Genomic DNA, 12834 nt, shown 5'->3' on the forward strand with positions numbered 1-12834 from the left:
TGTTATTCTGCCTGTTAAATCTCTAATAACTCAAACTCCACATCAGCCAGCTAAATCTAAGCTGCACACATTTCTTACTGTTGGGGGCCTTTTTCCCCTAATGTCAAACCTAAAACACCTTGACTGCAATTAAATCTTTTATTTCTTTTTCTGTATAAAGAAACATTTCTTTGTGCTCAGCTTTTACATGCTGAAGACTCAGTCTTACCATCTTGGAACTAATCATTACTAGACAACAATTAAACAGTCCACCCTGCCAGTTGATAAACAAAATCTGTCCTGTTGTCTGAAAAAAAATAAACACGTAAGCTGCATGGAACCTCCAGGAAGATGAGTATGGCAGAACTCATGGTGCTTTGTCTTTCCTGATCCTTCTTTCCTGAGCAGGAAATGGACAGGAATAAAATGACTGGATGAGTAATATCATAAGAAGAAAACAGTTCTTTTACTGTTCCAATTCCAAGTGTTTCTCACCCACTTATGACTAAAAATATAGGTGTTTAGCATATATGGCTTTCTTTGGTAAATCTTATTTATATGTGCCTGAATTCTGCAGTCAGATTTCTCATGTAACCAAACAGGAGTAGGACAGTGGCCATCATCTATACTAGAAGCATCAGAAACTTGCAAAAATTCTCAGATTTATGCAAAACTCTTGGTAGAGTATGAAGTGCATAAAATATCCTTTGATAGCTTTATGTGTATCTATGTTTTAATGAACACTGCAGTGTAGAAGGAAGAAGAGGAAGAGCAGTGTCTGTCCTCATTCAAGAGTTCTGGGACATGGCTAGAGATTGCCTGAATCACTTCTCAGCTGTGTTAAACTTAGAGGCCTGTGCAGCATAAAAGGCACTTAGACTGAACAACCCCTATGTGAACTGGATTACATTATACAAGTTTGCCTATACAGCTATGCATACACAGAAAAACTGAATATACAGGTGGAGTTATCAGAACATTCTTTGTTATTAATTAGACACAGCTTCTTGTTCCTAAACCAAGATGAACTGCCTTAATTCTTTGCTCCAAACTCAAATCCACATCAGGGCTGCAAATAATTTCAAAAGGTTACATGGCATAGATTTTTTTGGTATACGTTCTCAAGACACCTGAAATTGCATGTTCCTTTGAGGTAGGAATCATTTTTATACTATCTATTTCTATAGCCTTGAGTCTCCAGATGCTTATGCAGATACTAAAGAAAAGTTGTACTTTTTAAATCATGAAGCAAAAACCGTCATTTCAGCCCTTGAGGCTTGTTGCCACTTTAAAGCCTGTGTTAACAGTAGAACAGCTGTTTTAAAATATCCACTTCAGCATCAGCTTCCTCCCAGTTGTTCTGTGTTGATTACTTATACTTTAAACGGATGGATTTGCAACTCATTAGCCCCACAAACACCAATTCAATGGAAAGTTTCTATACATTTTAGAAGAAATTCTGACTAATGCATTTTGCTACGTTGGGCTTGTAGAGATGAATCAGAGTGTAGAAACAGCAGCTTTAATGAGCAGGAACCAGGGAAAGTGAGAAGTAAGTTCTACCTCAGATTTTGGACACAGAGAAATAACAGCAGTCAAGAAATGGTCTAAGCAAAAAGTATTTGGTTAAAAAAAAAAAGGGGGGGGGGGGGGGGGGGAGGAAATGAACAAAGAAGCAAAACAGAAGGAAAAAAACCCACCTCAATAAATGGTATCTCCAAACTATGGTATTATGGTATTTCTGCAAGTGGGGTGACCTATCAGGCATGAAAAGTCTATCATATCACAACGTGAAGCTAATTGGCTATACATTAAAGGTGTAACATCATAGGGAACTGGACTGCTTTTATGGGTATATAACTACATATAACTTGTATTGCAGAAATAATGACATTTGGGAAGTAAACAAGATTTTGAAATAAATAAATCCAGTTATTTCAGAAGTAAGAAGATTCAAATCTTTAATGTGAGATAAAATGCCTTTTAGTTATTTACTCCAAGACTCTGAAAAACACGAGAGAGATGAAAACAAAGTCAATATCTGCATTGCATGTTTGATTTTGTTTTTCAATTGATATCCCTAAAAATCTATGAAGTTAATTGCTTTCCTGAGGCCAGTTTCACTCTGGAAGTCCTCACAAGGCACATAAAGAGACTTGTCCATTCTTGGTATGCATTATGCCTTCTGGTATGCAGTAGATTACATAAGAATAAAGTCAGAAAGACAGCAGCGAACATCCCTTGCCAGCTGAGCAGAAGGTCCTTTGGGTCAGAACTGATGCCTCATTTCAAAGCGAAGTCACACAGATAAGCTTAAATCATCACAGTTAATTAATTTGCCTATAGTAATGAAAATTTTTCTCACTGCTGATGGAGTTATTCCACTTTAACTTAGCACCTAAATCTCTGTCAGTGAAGGAGTTTCAATCCAGGTATCTTATTTCTCATGTTTGTTCCATGACCCACAGAGAGGATAGTTGCAGAAATAGCTTAAAATTTGCCATAAAAAAAACATAAAAACAAAAAACAAACAAACAACAACAAAAAAAAAAACCACATTTGATCGTGCTGTAACCATGAAGACAGTGGTAAAGACAGTGTTGTTAGATGCAGCACAACCAGGTTAACATTCCTTGGCAAACTCAAGCAAGGAATCCCACTGATCCCATACACACAGTTACTGCCAGTCTAGAGAGCATTGATAGGTGCTTCCTTGATGGGCTGACTGAAAAACACATCTTGGGACACAAAACACTCATTTACAAAACTAAAATTTCTCTCTTTAGTGGAAATTTGGAGTTCAGCAAACTGACCTTTTTGATAAAATAAACTTTTTAATGGAAAAGTTGCTTAACAGGTATGCCATAGAGATCCATCCTTTTCTGGCATATCTTCCCTGGAGAAAAAGTTGGGATTTAATACTGCCACATCCTAGGGGATCCCGTGATTTTCTAAACAGTTCACTTCCATAATTCATCCTTAGAAAATTATCAGCTCTATTTGCCAAAGGTCTGTTACCACTGGTATTTTCTATATGATCCTTTGACATCATTAGCAGCAAATCCATGCTGTGACTTCTGTTAAAGCTGAAGGACACTGCAAACTATCACTGATTTCTGGACTGCATAAATTAAACCATTCCAGTTAAGTTATAAATTGCGTGAAAAGCAATTGACATTATATATCATAACGTTTTCCATGCAAGTGTTGCATAATCCAAACAGAGATGTTAATCTAAAATGCATTAATTTACAAGTACAAATTGAACACAAATCTATCCTACTTAGTAGAATGCAGGAGTATTTACTGAATGATAAATATTCTAATTACCTTTACATTACTATATGTACTGTTTTTTGTTTGAGCTTTTAACTGTGGCGTATTTTCTGGAAATGAGTATCTTTCTGGACTCATATTTGTCTATAATATATAATATTTTTTTTAGAAGTGCATAGAAGTTCAATCAAAATGCTACTTTAAAACTTTGTATTTGACCTATATGTTCCTGCAGCTGTAAATCTCCTACTGCTAGTTTTAAATAGTAAGAGCATTTACTTCAGCAGACATGTTAGGGTGAACAGAGCACAGCCTAAATAAACTGTAAGATGTACCTTCTTGATCTTTGTTGTCATAGTAAGCTGGTGTTAATGGCAAAGCTATCCCACAAGAAAAATCATGTTATCATCATTCTCCTAAATCTCTGTAAAATATCTGTACTATGTGAATGTTCCGTCCATTGGGACGAAGGACTCAAATCCCTTAAAGATCATTGTACAAATTTAGTGTTATCATTTACTTAATACCCCATGCCTTCACTTTTCCAAAATAAGGGAACATAGTCTTTTTTAAAATTTTCTTTCTTTTTACTATTTTAAAATACATTTTTGGAACTGGAGTTAACAACTGTCACCGCTTTGCTTTGAGTTCTAGCAATATGAAGTACACTGATACAGAAATTTAAAATATTTATATTTCAATTAGCAGATCAGGAAATGGAAGTATGGTTCCTAAAGGAACAAGCAGGGAGATTGGTAAAAACTTAAACACATTACAGCTGAATTCAAAACTCCTAAACTATATGTAGCAATTATTTCTTTTGGTAGCCCTCAAATGTTCTCCCAAAAAGCATAGTAGAATTTCTACTTATTTCAATCCCATCATAGTATACCCGTGTAGGCTGTACAATGGCAACAGCTAAAAAAAGCAGTCAATATAGCAACTAATAGAAATTACCTAACACTTGCTTTATTAAGAATATTTCACATTATGCCTTGCATCTTCAGCAGTGAGAAGAGACTAGGCAGAGTCAAGAGGTCATATGAACTTCAGACTGTCCCCAGAACTAATTTTAGAAAGACAGGTAATAAAACAGATCCGTGTAGTTCATTAACTACACCTAACTCTAGAGCTGATCGAATACATCACTGTCAGCTTTAGTAACCTCAGACACAGAAGATACTGTCACACTAACTAAGATTAATGAAAATACTGAACATTAAATGTGAAACAAACCAGAGTTGTCAAAACCAGAACATTTTATTGCTGAGGTATTAAAATGCTAATAGTTTATTTTTATGCAAATAACTTCTAAGAAGCATGGAAGATTTGATAGACACTTAGAGCAATTGCAATAATAAGACAGCAGCATGAGCAGGATCTCTGGCACCAAGGCATATGCAGCTGTGAGGAAATGTTACGCTATTATCCACTGCTGCAATTGTCTTTGACCTTACTTATTTTTTATTCTGACTTTAAATTGAAAATTCTCTGCCCTCATTTTCCAGATAACTTCATATTTCTTGTGTGGATATTAGAACTTTAAGAATAAATAAATAAATAAATAAATAAACCACTTGTTTCAATGTTGTCAAATTACATTTTATTTGGCTGTTTTAAAGTGTTAAAACACGTTCCTGAACTCTGCACAATAAAGAATGAGATGATCTTCACCTTCCAAGAAAAAGGTATACTGGGCTGTACTGGGCAGTCGCCAGCAGATGAACGGAGCTGAACCTTCTCCTCTACTTAGCTATAATAAGCCCACAAGTGGAATGCTGTATCCAGTTCTGACCTCCCCCACCAAGTACCCAGTACAAGGAGGCATGGGCAATACTGTAAAGAGTCCAGGAAAGGGCAACAACTGTGGGTAAGGGACTGGAGCGGCTTTCCCATGAAGAAAGGCTGAGGATGTTCTGCCTGGCGATGGCTCAGGAGGAATCTCATCAGTGTGTATAAAATACCTGAAGGGAGAGTGCAAAGAGGATGGAGCCAGGCTCTTTTCAGTGATGCCCAGTTCTGGGACAAAAGGCAACAGATACAAATTGGAGGAGGTTCCTTCTGAATTTGAGGAAGAACTCCTATGCTGTGTGGGTAGCAGTACACTGGCACAGACTGCCCAGAGATTGTGGATCTCCTCTTTGGAGACCTTCAGACCTGGATATGTCTGGACACCTTGCTCTGAGGATCCTTTCTTGGGCAGGGGTTGGGTGAAACGAACCTTCTCTTGGCCATTCTGTGAACCTGTGACACCGCCATCATGTTCTAAGTTTTCAGCAGTTTAATATGATCATCCATTCGCCATACCTAAAGCTCTCAGAATCAACAAAAAACAGTGTCTGAGAAACAAGGCTAATCTCACGCAGAGTAAAATGTAATACCTAAAATAAACATAGTCAAAAAAACAATACTTAAAATGTATATGTACTTTTCTTCCTCCAGTCAGTTGCTATAAAAAACATTATCTATTTACACTGCTGAAACCCTCATTCAGAGGTTAACATTTCTGTTAATAGTTAGGATCATTTTCTAACTCAACCAACAATACAACCAAAAACCATATTTTTTCACCAGGGAACACCTGCTGACGAATACTGTTTGCCAATATTTTCAGAAGAAAAAAGCATTTGTAGGAAGACATAAACAACCATGAAGCAAATTAGATTATCTGATAAAGTTGATCTGAAAAGCTCATCTTCAAGATTCATCAGCATCCTAACTGCATCCAATATACTCACTCCATAATCATCACACAAAAGAAGTGCTGTGGAGTAACTTTAATTTCACTTTCTTCTGGAATGTGTACATTATGGACTACGTGGTTTCATCACTGCGAATATGGAAGTCATAGAAAAAGCTGAAAATTTAGATTGCTAGTGAAGTTCTTGTGCAATCCATCTGTAGTTTTACCTTTTTTTTCTGCATAAATCCACTCTTTTTTTTTATTTATCAATTACTGTAATGGTTGTTTTTTTGTTGGTGGTTTCTTTTGGCTGGGGGGGCAAAGATAGCAGCTTTCATTGAGAAAAAAAAAAAAAAAAAAAAAGACCAGAAGCAAAAGAAAAAAACACCTCTCTCTTAGCACAGGTCTTAATTTTACTTTCTAAATGAACTGCTGCCACAGTGCATCATCTTCTTCTGGTTTGGACACACAGAATCTCTTTAATTCCAAGTTCCTCCTGTGCAGGTATTTAAACATCAGATTTTAAGGCTTCATGGAAGTCTACATGCCAGTCTGTGAACAAACTAATCCTGGGCCATCCACAGCATAGATAGAAAAGTCACACCAATTATGAAGTAAAGTATTAGTCTAAGAACTACTACTGCAAAACAAAAAAAGTTCAGAAAAAAAAAAAAGAGATGCAGATACACACACACAGATCCGGACTGGCACTTAAAACTTTTTTTCCAGAAAGTGGGAAAATGCTTTGCTCTCTCCCTGCCCATTTCAGATGTTTGTTTTCCACCTAAGCGCTACCTGCTGCAGTTTTTTCCACCATATCCTTGCAGAGGCTTTACAAGTTCTTCACAGCAGAAACATCAGAACATAAAAATGAGCTCAGCTTATACAGATTGCAAAATGAACAAGCTGAGCCAATCGGAAAGCAGTCTGGCTAAAGTCTGTTTTTTAGAGGTGTGATCACGACTCTTTTGTTTTTAAATAAGTATCTATTATTCAATCTCTTCTGTCGATGTACTACTGGCAGAAAGTACAGTGGGCTGCCCAAAGTCAATGCAGCACTGGATTTTTAATTATATAGAAACAAACCATGAGAAAAGATCTTGAATAACCCTGAAGTACAGCTTGTGTTTTCCTCCATTATCAACAGAGATTCTAATGAAAGAAAGTCAAGGTTCTCCAGTCTGCCCAGTTCTGCTGTGTGAGCCACTCCTCCTACCTTTATATCATCAGCAAACTTGCTGAGGGTGGACTCAACTCTTCTGAGTCACTGATGAAGATGCTGAACAAACCCAGACCCAGTACTGACACCTGGTTGTTACAGGCCTCCAACCAGACTGCACCAGGGATAACAACACTGCCAGTCAGACAGCTCTCAATCCATCTCTCCCCTCACCTTCCTAAGCTTATGCACAAAGATGTTAGGGAAGGCACTGTCAAAAGCCATGCTGTAGTCAAGGCACACCGCACCCACTGCTGTCTCCTCATCTACCCAGCCGGTCATAACATCATAGAAGGCTACCAGGTTGGTCAAGCATGATTTCCTCTTGGTGAATCCATACTGAATGTTCCTGATAACCTTGTTCTCTACCAGTTTCTTGGAGATTACATCCAGAACAAGCTGTTCCATCAACTTTCCAGGTACAGACATGAGGCTGACTGGCCTGTAGTTTCCAAACTCTTTATATCCCTTTTTAAAAACTGGAATGACATTGGCTTTTCTCTTGTTCTCAGGCACCTCTCCCGTTCTCCATGACCTGTCAAAGATGACAGCGTGTGGTTTGGCAGTCACTTCTGCCAGCTCCTTTGAGATGGCTCACCTTCTAGCTCAACATTATGGGAGGTAGATAAGCAACATTTTTCACTATGCTGGTCGGCTCAGCTTATTCCCATCAGTTGCAATGGCATAAGCATTGCCATTTTGGACCCCATCACCTTCAGTTTAATGCACACCTCACTAGGTTGGAGAGCCTGCTGCCAGTTTGCCCTGCCTCTCCTAGACAGGGGGATCCCATTCCTCCCTAATAGGTTATAATCTTTATAGAAAGTCCCATTGTCATAAAAACCAAAACCCCTGAGCCAGTGCTAGCCCATGAAACCAGGAATTGATGTATCTATCTTTTATGTATCTATTCCTGGTTTCCCTCCTTCCTTACACTGCCAAAATTGAAGAAAACTTGGGCACCAGTGTTCTTCACTTGTGCTCCTCGTGCTCTATGGTCTTTTTTGATTCTGCCCCTATTCCACCTTCCATTATCAGTCCTGTCCACATTAATTTATTATTTATTATAAATGATTGTTATATAAAAATGTATAGGAGGAAACTGAAAAATGTTAAGCACAATGTGGACAGTAAATACTTCCTGCATTTGAATTTCACTTCTGTATGTATTACACACATAATTATTTTACCTTTAAAAAACAACAACCTTCACCAATGCAATCACACGTAAGAGCTTTCATTGAACCCAATACAATCTTCCTTTATCTGCCTACAGGGCAGAATAAGTGCATCATCTTTCACCTCCAAACTTGAATATTTTTGTTGGTAACTGCTGCGTGCTCAGCTTCCACGATGTCATCAGCACAGCAAGCAGCTCCGGTCTGTTTATAATGCTCTAGAATGAACCTGGAGCAGAACCTCTGAGCAGGAATTAACAGCTAAGTAAACTGTGTGAAAAGGGAATGAGGTAACGTGCCTGTCACATAAGATAGAAAGCCAGAGAGTCGGGAGTTGATGCTCTAAATATCCTCTTTGGTGAAAAATAAGCATTCCCAAACTTGCAGCAAGACCTGAGAAATCTATTTGTAATGAATTACAAAAAGTAGAAGCAGAAAAGACTGTTTAACAGCAAGAAGTTTTAATAGCAGCATTTTAAAAAGAAAATATTAAATATTTTTGTGAATGTTGATGGTCTGTGTGTATTGCTCCCTCTAGTGTAAAAATACAAAAATCACAACAAACATTGCAAAATCCACTGCATTTGGTAACAAATACAAACTTTTTTTTTTTTTTTTTTTTCCCCTAAAAGAAAGTCATTACACCCCTTTTTTTCCCTAAATATTTATAACATGATTTCTCACATTTTAATACAGGAGAGGACAAATTAAATTTGTTTCAGCTTCTGATCCAGGATTCTCACTCTTTATTAGCTGGGGATGATCACACCAGAATTGACAAGTGAATATGCAAATCCACACCCTGCTTTTACTGCTGTGATGCTCCATGAGAAAACAGTAGGATACTGTTCTATACAAACTTTATGATGTTGTTCCCTTCTTTTTCCTCCACTAGAATACTAATTTCTATTCTATGATTACTTCAGTTACTAATGGTCAAAAGCAAGGTCTGAAACATAGCAAAACACATCCTCAGATACATACGTATTTATCTGACTATTGAGATAGGCCATAAAATTAGGAAATAAAGCAATTTTGGGGATCAATCTTCCTTTACTAAGCATGCATTTCCTTAAAACACATCACTGACGAGCAACAAGTCTGAGAAATCATTTTACATTTGAAACCAACCTGAAGAACCACTGGATAATACTTTACTTTGGCATAGTGTAGGAAAAGCTGTAGCCACTGCTGCAACCTGAGTTCTGGGACAGTTTCCACCACATGCACAGAAGAAAAAAAAATCACAGCCTTCCATGCCCATTTACTCCATTCAGAGTAGTCTGTATAGGTATTCTCTCAAAATCAATAAAAAGTTACCTTCTCCAAAAACTGACAGGAGATGCCTGCATGTATAACTTATTAAGTGGGAATTTATACTTCAGAGGTATCAAAGTTCCACCCATATGAAATTATCATCTTCCTATTCTGAACTCCAATTTATTTTGCAAGGTCTGAAATACCCCTAGAACACATCTTCTCTTCCTGCTAATCATTACTCAGTTTCACACAAACTGATTTGGTGGCCCACATCTGAAACACAACCTGGAACAGGCTATCTTTGAAGGTTCTCTTAATAAGCAACCCTAGATCATAAGAGATCTATTGTCTCAATACTGTGCAAGTTAAGCTCAATTCCCATCAAAAGTAAGCATAGTGAAATGGCAGATCCTCAAAGTATTTATACAAAAGTACTAATTAAAGCAAATGACCAAATTTTCATTTTAGCTTTCTACCTGATGTGTCAATCGTTTCTGTCACAGCAGAACACCTGCCATTCACTATTTCCCCTAAAGCAAAGTTTACTGTCAAGACTGGGAGAATTGTTTGCTCGATCATTTGTGAAACTTATTCAACTTTGCAATTACCGTAGTCCATTACAGGCAATTGCTCTCAGCCAGTAGGGCATAACTAGAATACCTAGCACATGGAGCACTCAGTAAGGATGGCACTGCATGCTGCAGCAAGAAAACAAGGTTCTGGAACTTGCACCTCTTTAACAACTCAGTCATGGATTAAGAGAATGGGCGCTACAGCAAAATTTCAGGGCCAAATTCAGGACAAAATTAACAGTTGAGAAAGAAATTTTATTTCAAGCTTCTAAGGGGGTATTACAAACAATAGAGAATAAAAACATTAAAAACTATTTATAAAGTAACTGTCCCTTTAAAATAAAGACTCAAGCAGGTTTAACAATGAAGTATGCTACCCATGAAGTTTTAAAAAAAGGTTTAAAAAGTATTGGTTTTGTATTTGCTAATCCTTTATAAAAAAAAAGCTGGGCATAAATACTTCGTGCATTCATATGCATTATTTGGTGTTTCATATTATATAACTTGGTACAGTATTTAAGATATCACTGCAAAAGAGTTCAAACAGTGCATTTATAAATAATGGAGTCATTATAAATCACATTGCAAACATACCTTGCCATTTTCATTGTTACAAATTCTGTATTCTCAGTGAAGGTAGGAATAAAGTAGCTACAACAATCAATATCTTGACTTTATTATTTTTTTTTTAATATAAAAATGCAATTCTGGAAACCCCCCTCCTTCTTCCCCCTGCCCAAACATAATGCTTTACTTCTTAAAAATAAAAATAAAGTACTAATTCTATATACATCACATGTACCATACAAAAATGTATCCAAAGTTTCTATTGCTACCAAAGTGTTCTAAATTAAAAGTTACATAAATCCCCTCTGTGGAAACAGAAGATTACAAGTTACAAAAAAATCAAATTACACACAAACCATCAAGTTATTTTATACAATTTCCAATACATTTTTTCTCCCAAAGCAAGTTGTCTTCTCATGTGCCTGTATAAAAATGCATATCAATATATTTGTCAATTTTATTTTTCATTATAAAGCAAATTAATACATTTTCTACAATAAATAAAACACAGGGAGGCACATATATCAATAAAATAAGATCAATGGGAGATAAATGGGATATGGTTTTGAAAGAAATAATGTGCTTGCAGGCTTTAAGCCAGATTTGTTTAAAACAAAAACAATCTTAAGCTATTTTGGGCAACTATGGAGTGTTTTTGGTGATTTGCAAGTGATGTACATAGTAAATTTTTTTTTTCCTTGATGCTTTTCTCACAAAGTACCCTCCAAAATAATGCAACTTCCTTTCTTAAAATACATATTTGTAATTGTAAATTTACATCAATCTTAAAATATGTGGTACTTTGTGCAAAGAGCAATGATTTACACAAACATTCAGAAGTCTTTTTCAGAAGCTACAGACCAAGGAAGAAATGATACAAGCAGCACCATATCGTATATGATTTAGGCAAACATATATTTGATGTAATTTTGATATTAGGCTTTACAATTCACTAAACACCTTAAGCTGGAAGATGGTGCTTAGGTAACTTAAACTTAGAAAGAAAGAAGAAAAAGCATGGAAACAAAAACCAACTCCCTCCCCAGCAAAATTATAAAAGAAATTAAAGAGCTATCTAAAATCAGAATAAGTTAAGTGTTGAATATACAGTTATGTACAATTATGCACACTATGAACAAGATGTTTTAACATGTTTAGTGGAAAATCCTCCAAACTATAATACGATAAAATCATTTATCAATATGGCAATGGTGATTTAGAAGAATTGCTCGACAATTTCAAGTTTGCAGAATTGAGCCACTGAATCAACAATTAAGGGGTTGTATCTTCAATACATTCTTTCAGACAAAGAGGTTCGTAAGTAGAGTTCAAGTCTGTGTGGTACGTTTCATGCCTTGGTAGAATCTGTTAGTCAATATCACTGAAGTCACTCACTGGTTCTCCATGTACTCTACTCAGGTGGTTCATAGCACGATCAAAAGCAATCCTTACTGCTTTTCGAATGCTTGAGTTGCGACCTTCCATCATTTTTAACTTGTCTATGGTCTCATCTATCCCAAGGGGAACCATTTTGGATTTGGGAAGCCACTGCCTATAAGAAAGGGCAAAATAAGTAAGTTAAATTTAAAATAATATCATAAAGGTTGTATAGAACTGTAAGGACTGCTATATCATGTTTACTATTTAGTGGGTCAGATTTGCCATCTTAAATAAAGTAGTAAAATTCCTTTTATGTTATTACTTGCTTTAAATATTTTTAAAAATATATAATATTAAGAAATCTTCCATGAAACAAAGAATACATTCTAATTCAACAGATAACATATTATTTAGTGACAAGTATCAACTGACTGAAATTAGCATGAAATATTTATGCAATTTAATTTAGAATCATACAATCACAGTATATCCCGAGCTGAAAACGAACAACAAGGATCATGGAGTCCAGCTCCTGGCTCTACAAAGGACCACCCAAAAATAAAACCTTAAGTCTGAAATTATTGTCCAAATGCTTCTTGAACTCTGACAGCCTGGGACCATGACCACTACTGTGGGGAGCCTGTTCCAGCGCCCAATCACACTCTGGTGAAGGGCCTTTTCCTAATATCTAACCTGACCCTCCCCTGTTGCAGTTCCATG

General features: G+C 36.5%; 1 protein-coding gene across 10 annotated transcripts in view; it reads right to left on the minus strand.

Moving 5' to 3' along the window:
- Positions 1–10828: 10828 nt before the first annotated feature.
- BRD1 (bromodomain containing 1) overlaps positions 10829–12834 on the minus strand; it is a 57571-nt gene continuing 55565 nt past the window's right edge. For all 10 annotated transcript variants that reach the window (XM_031614673.2, XM_090136563.1, XM_090136611.1 and 7 more), the window contains one exon: positions 10829–12286. In XM_031614673.2, coding sequence (XP_031470533.2) covers positions 12103–12286 — 184 coding nt within the window. In that variant the 3' untranslated portion in view covers positions 10829–12102. The remainder of the gene's footprint in view (positions 12287–12834) is intronic.

Source organism: Phasianus colchicus, chromosome 1 (assembly GCF_987193195.1).
Source record: "Phasianus colchicus chromosome 1, bPhaCol1.hap1.1, whole genome shotgun sequence".
Taxonomy (NCBI): domain Eukaryota; kingdom Metazoa; phylum Chordata; class Aves; order Galliformes; family Phasianidae; genus Phasianus; species Phasianus colchicus.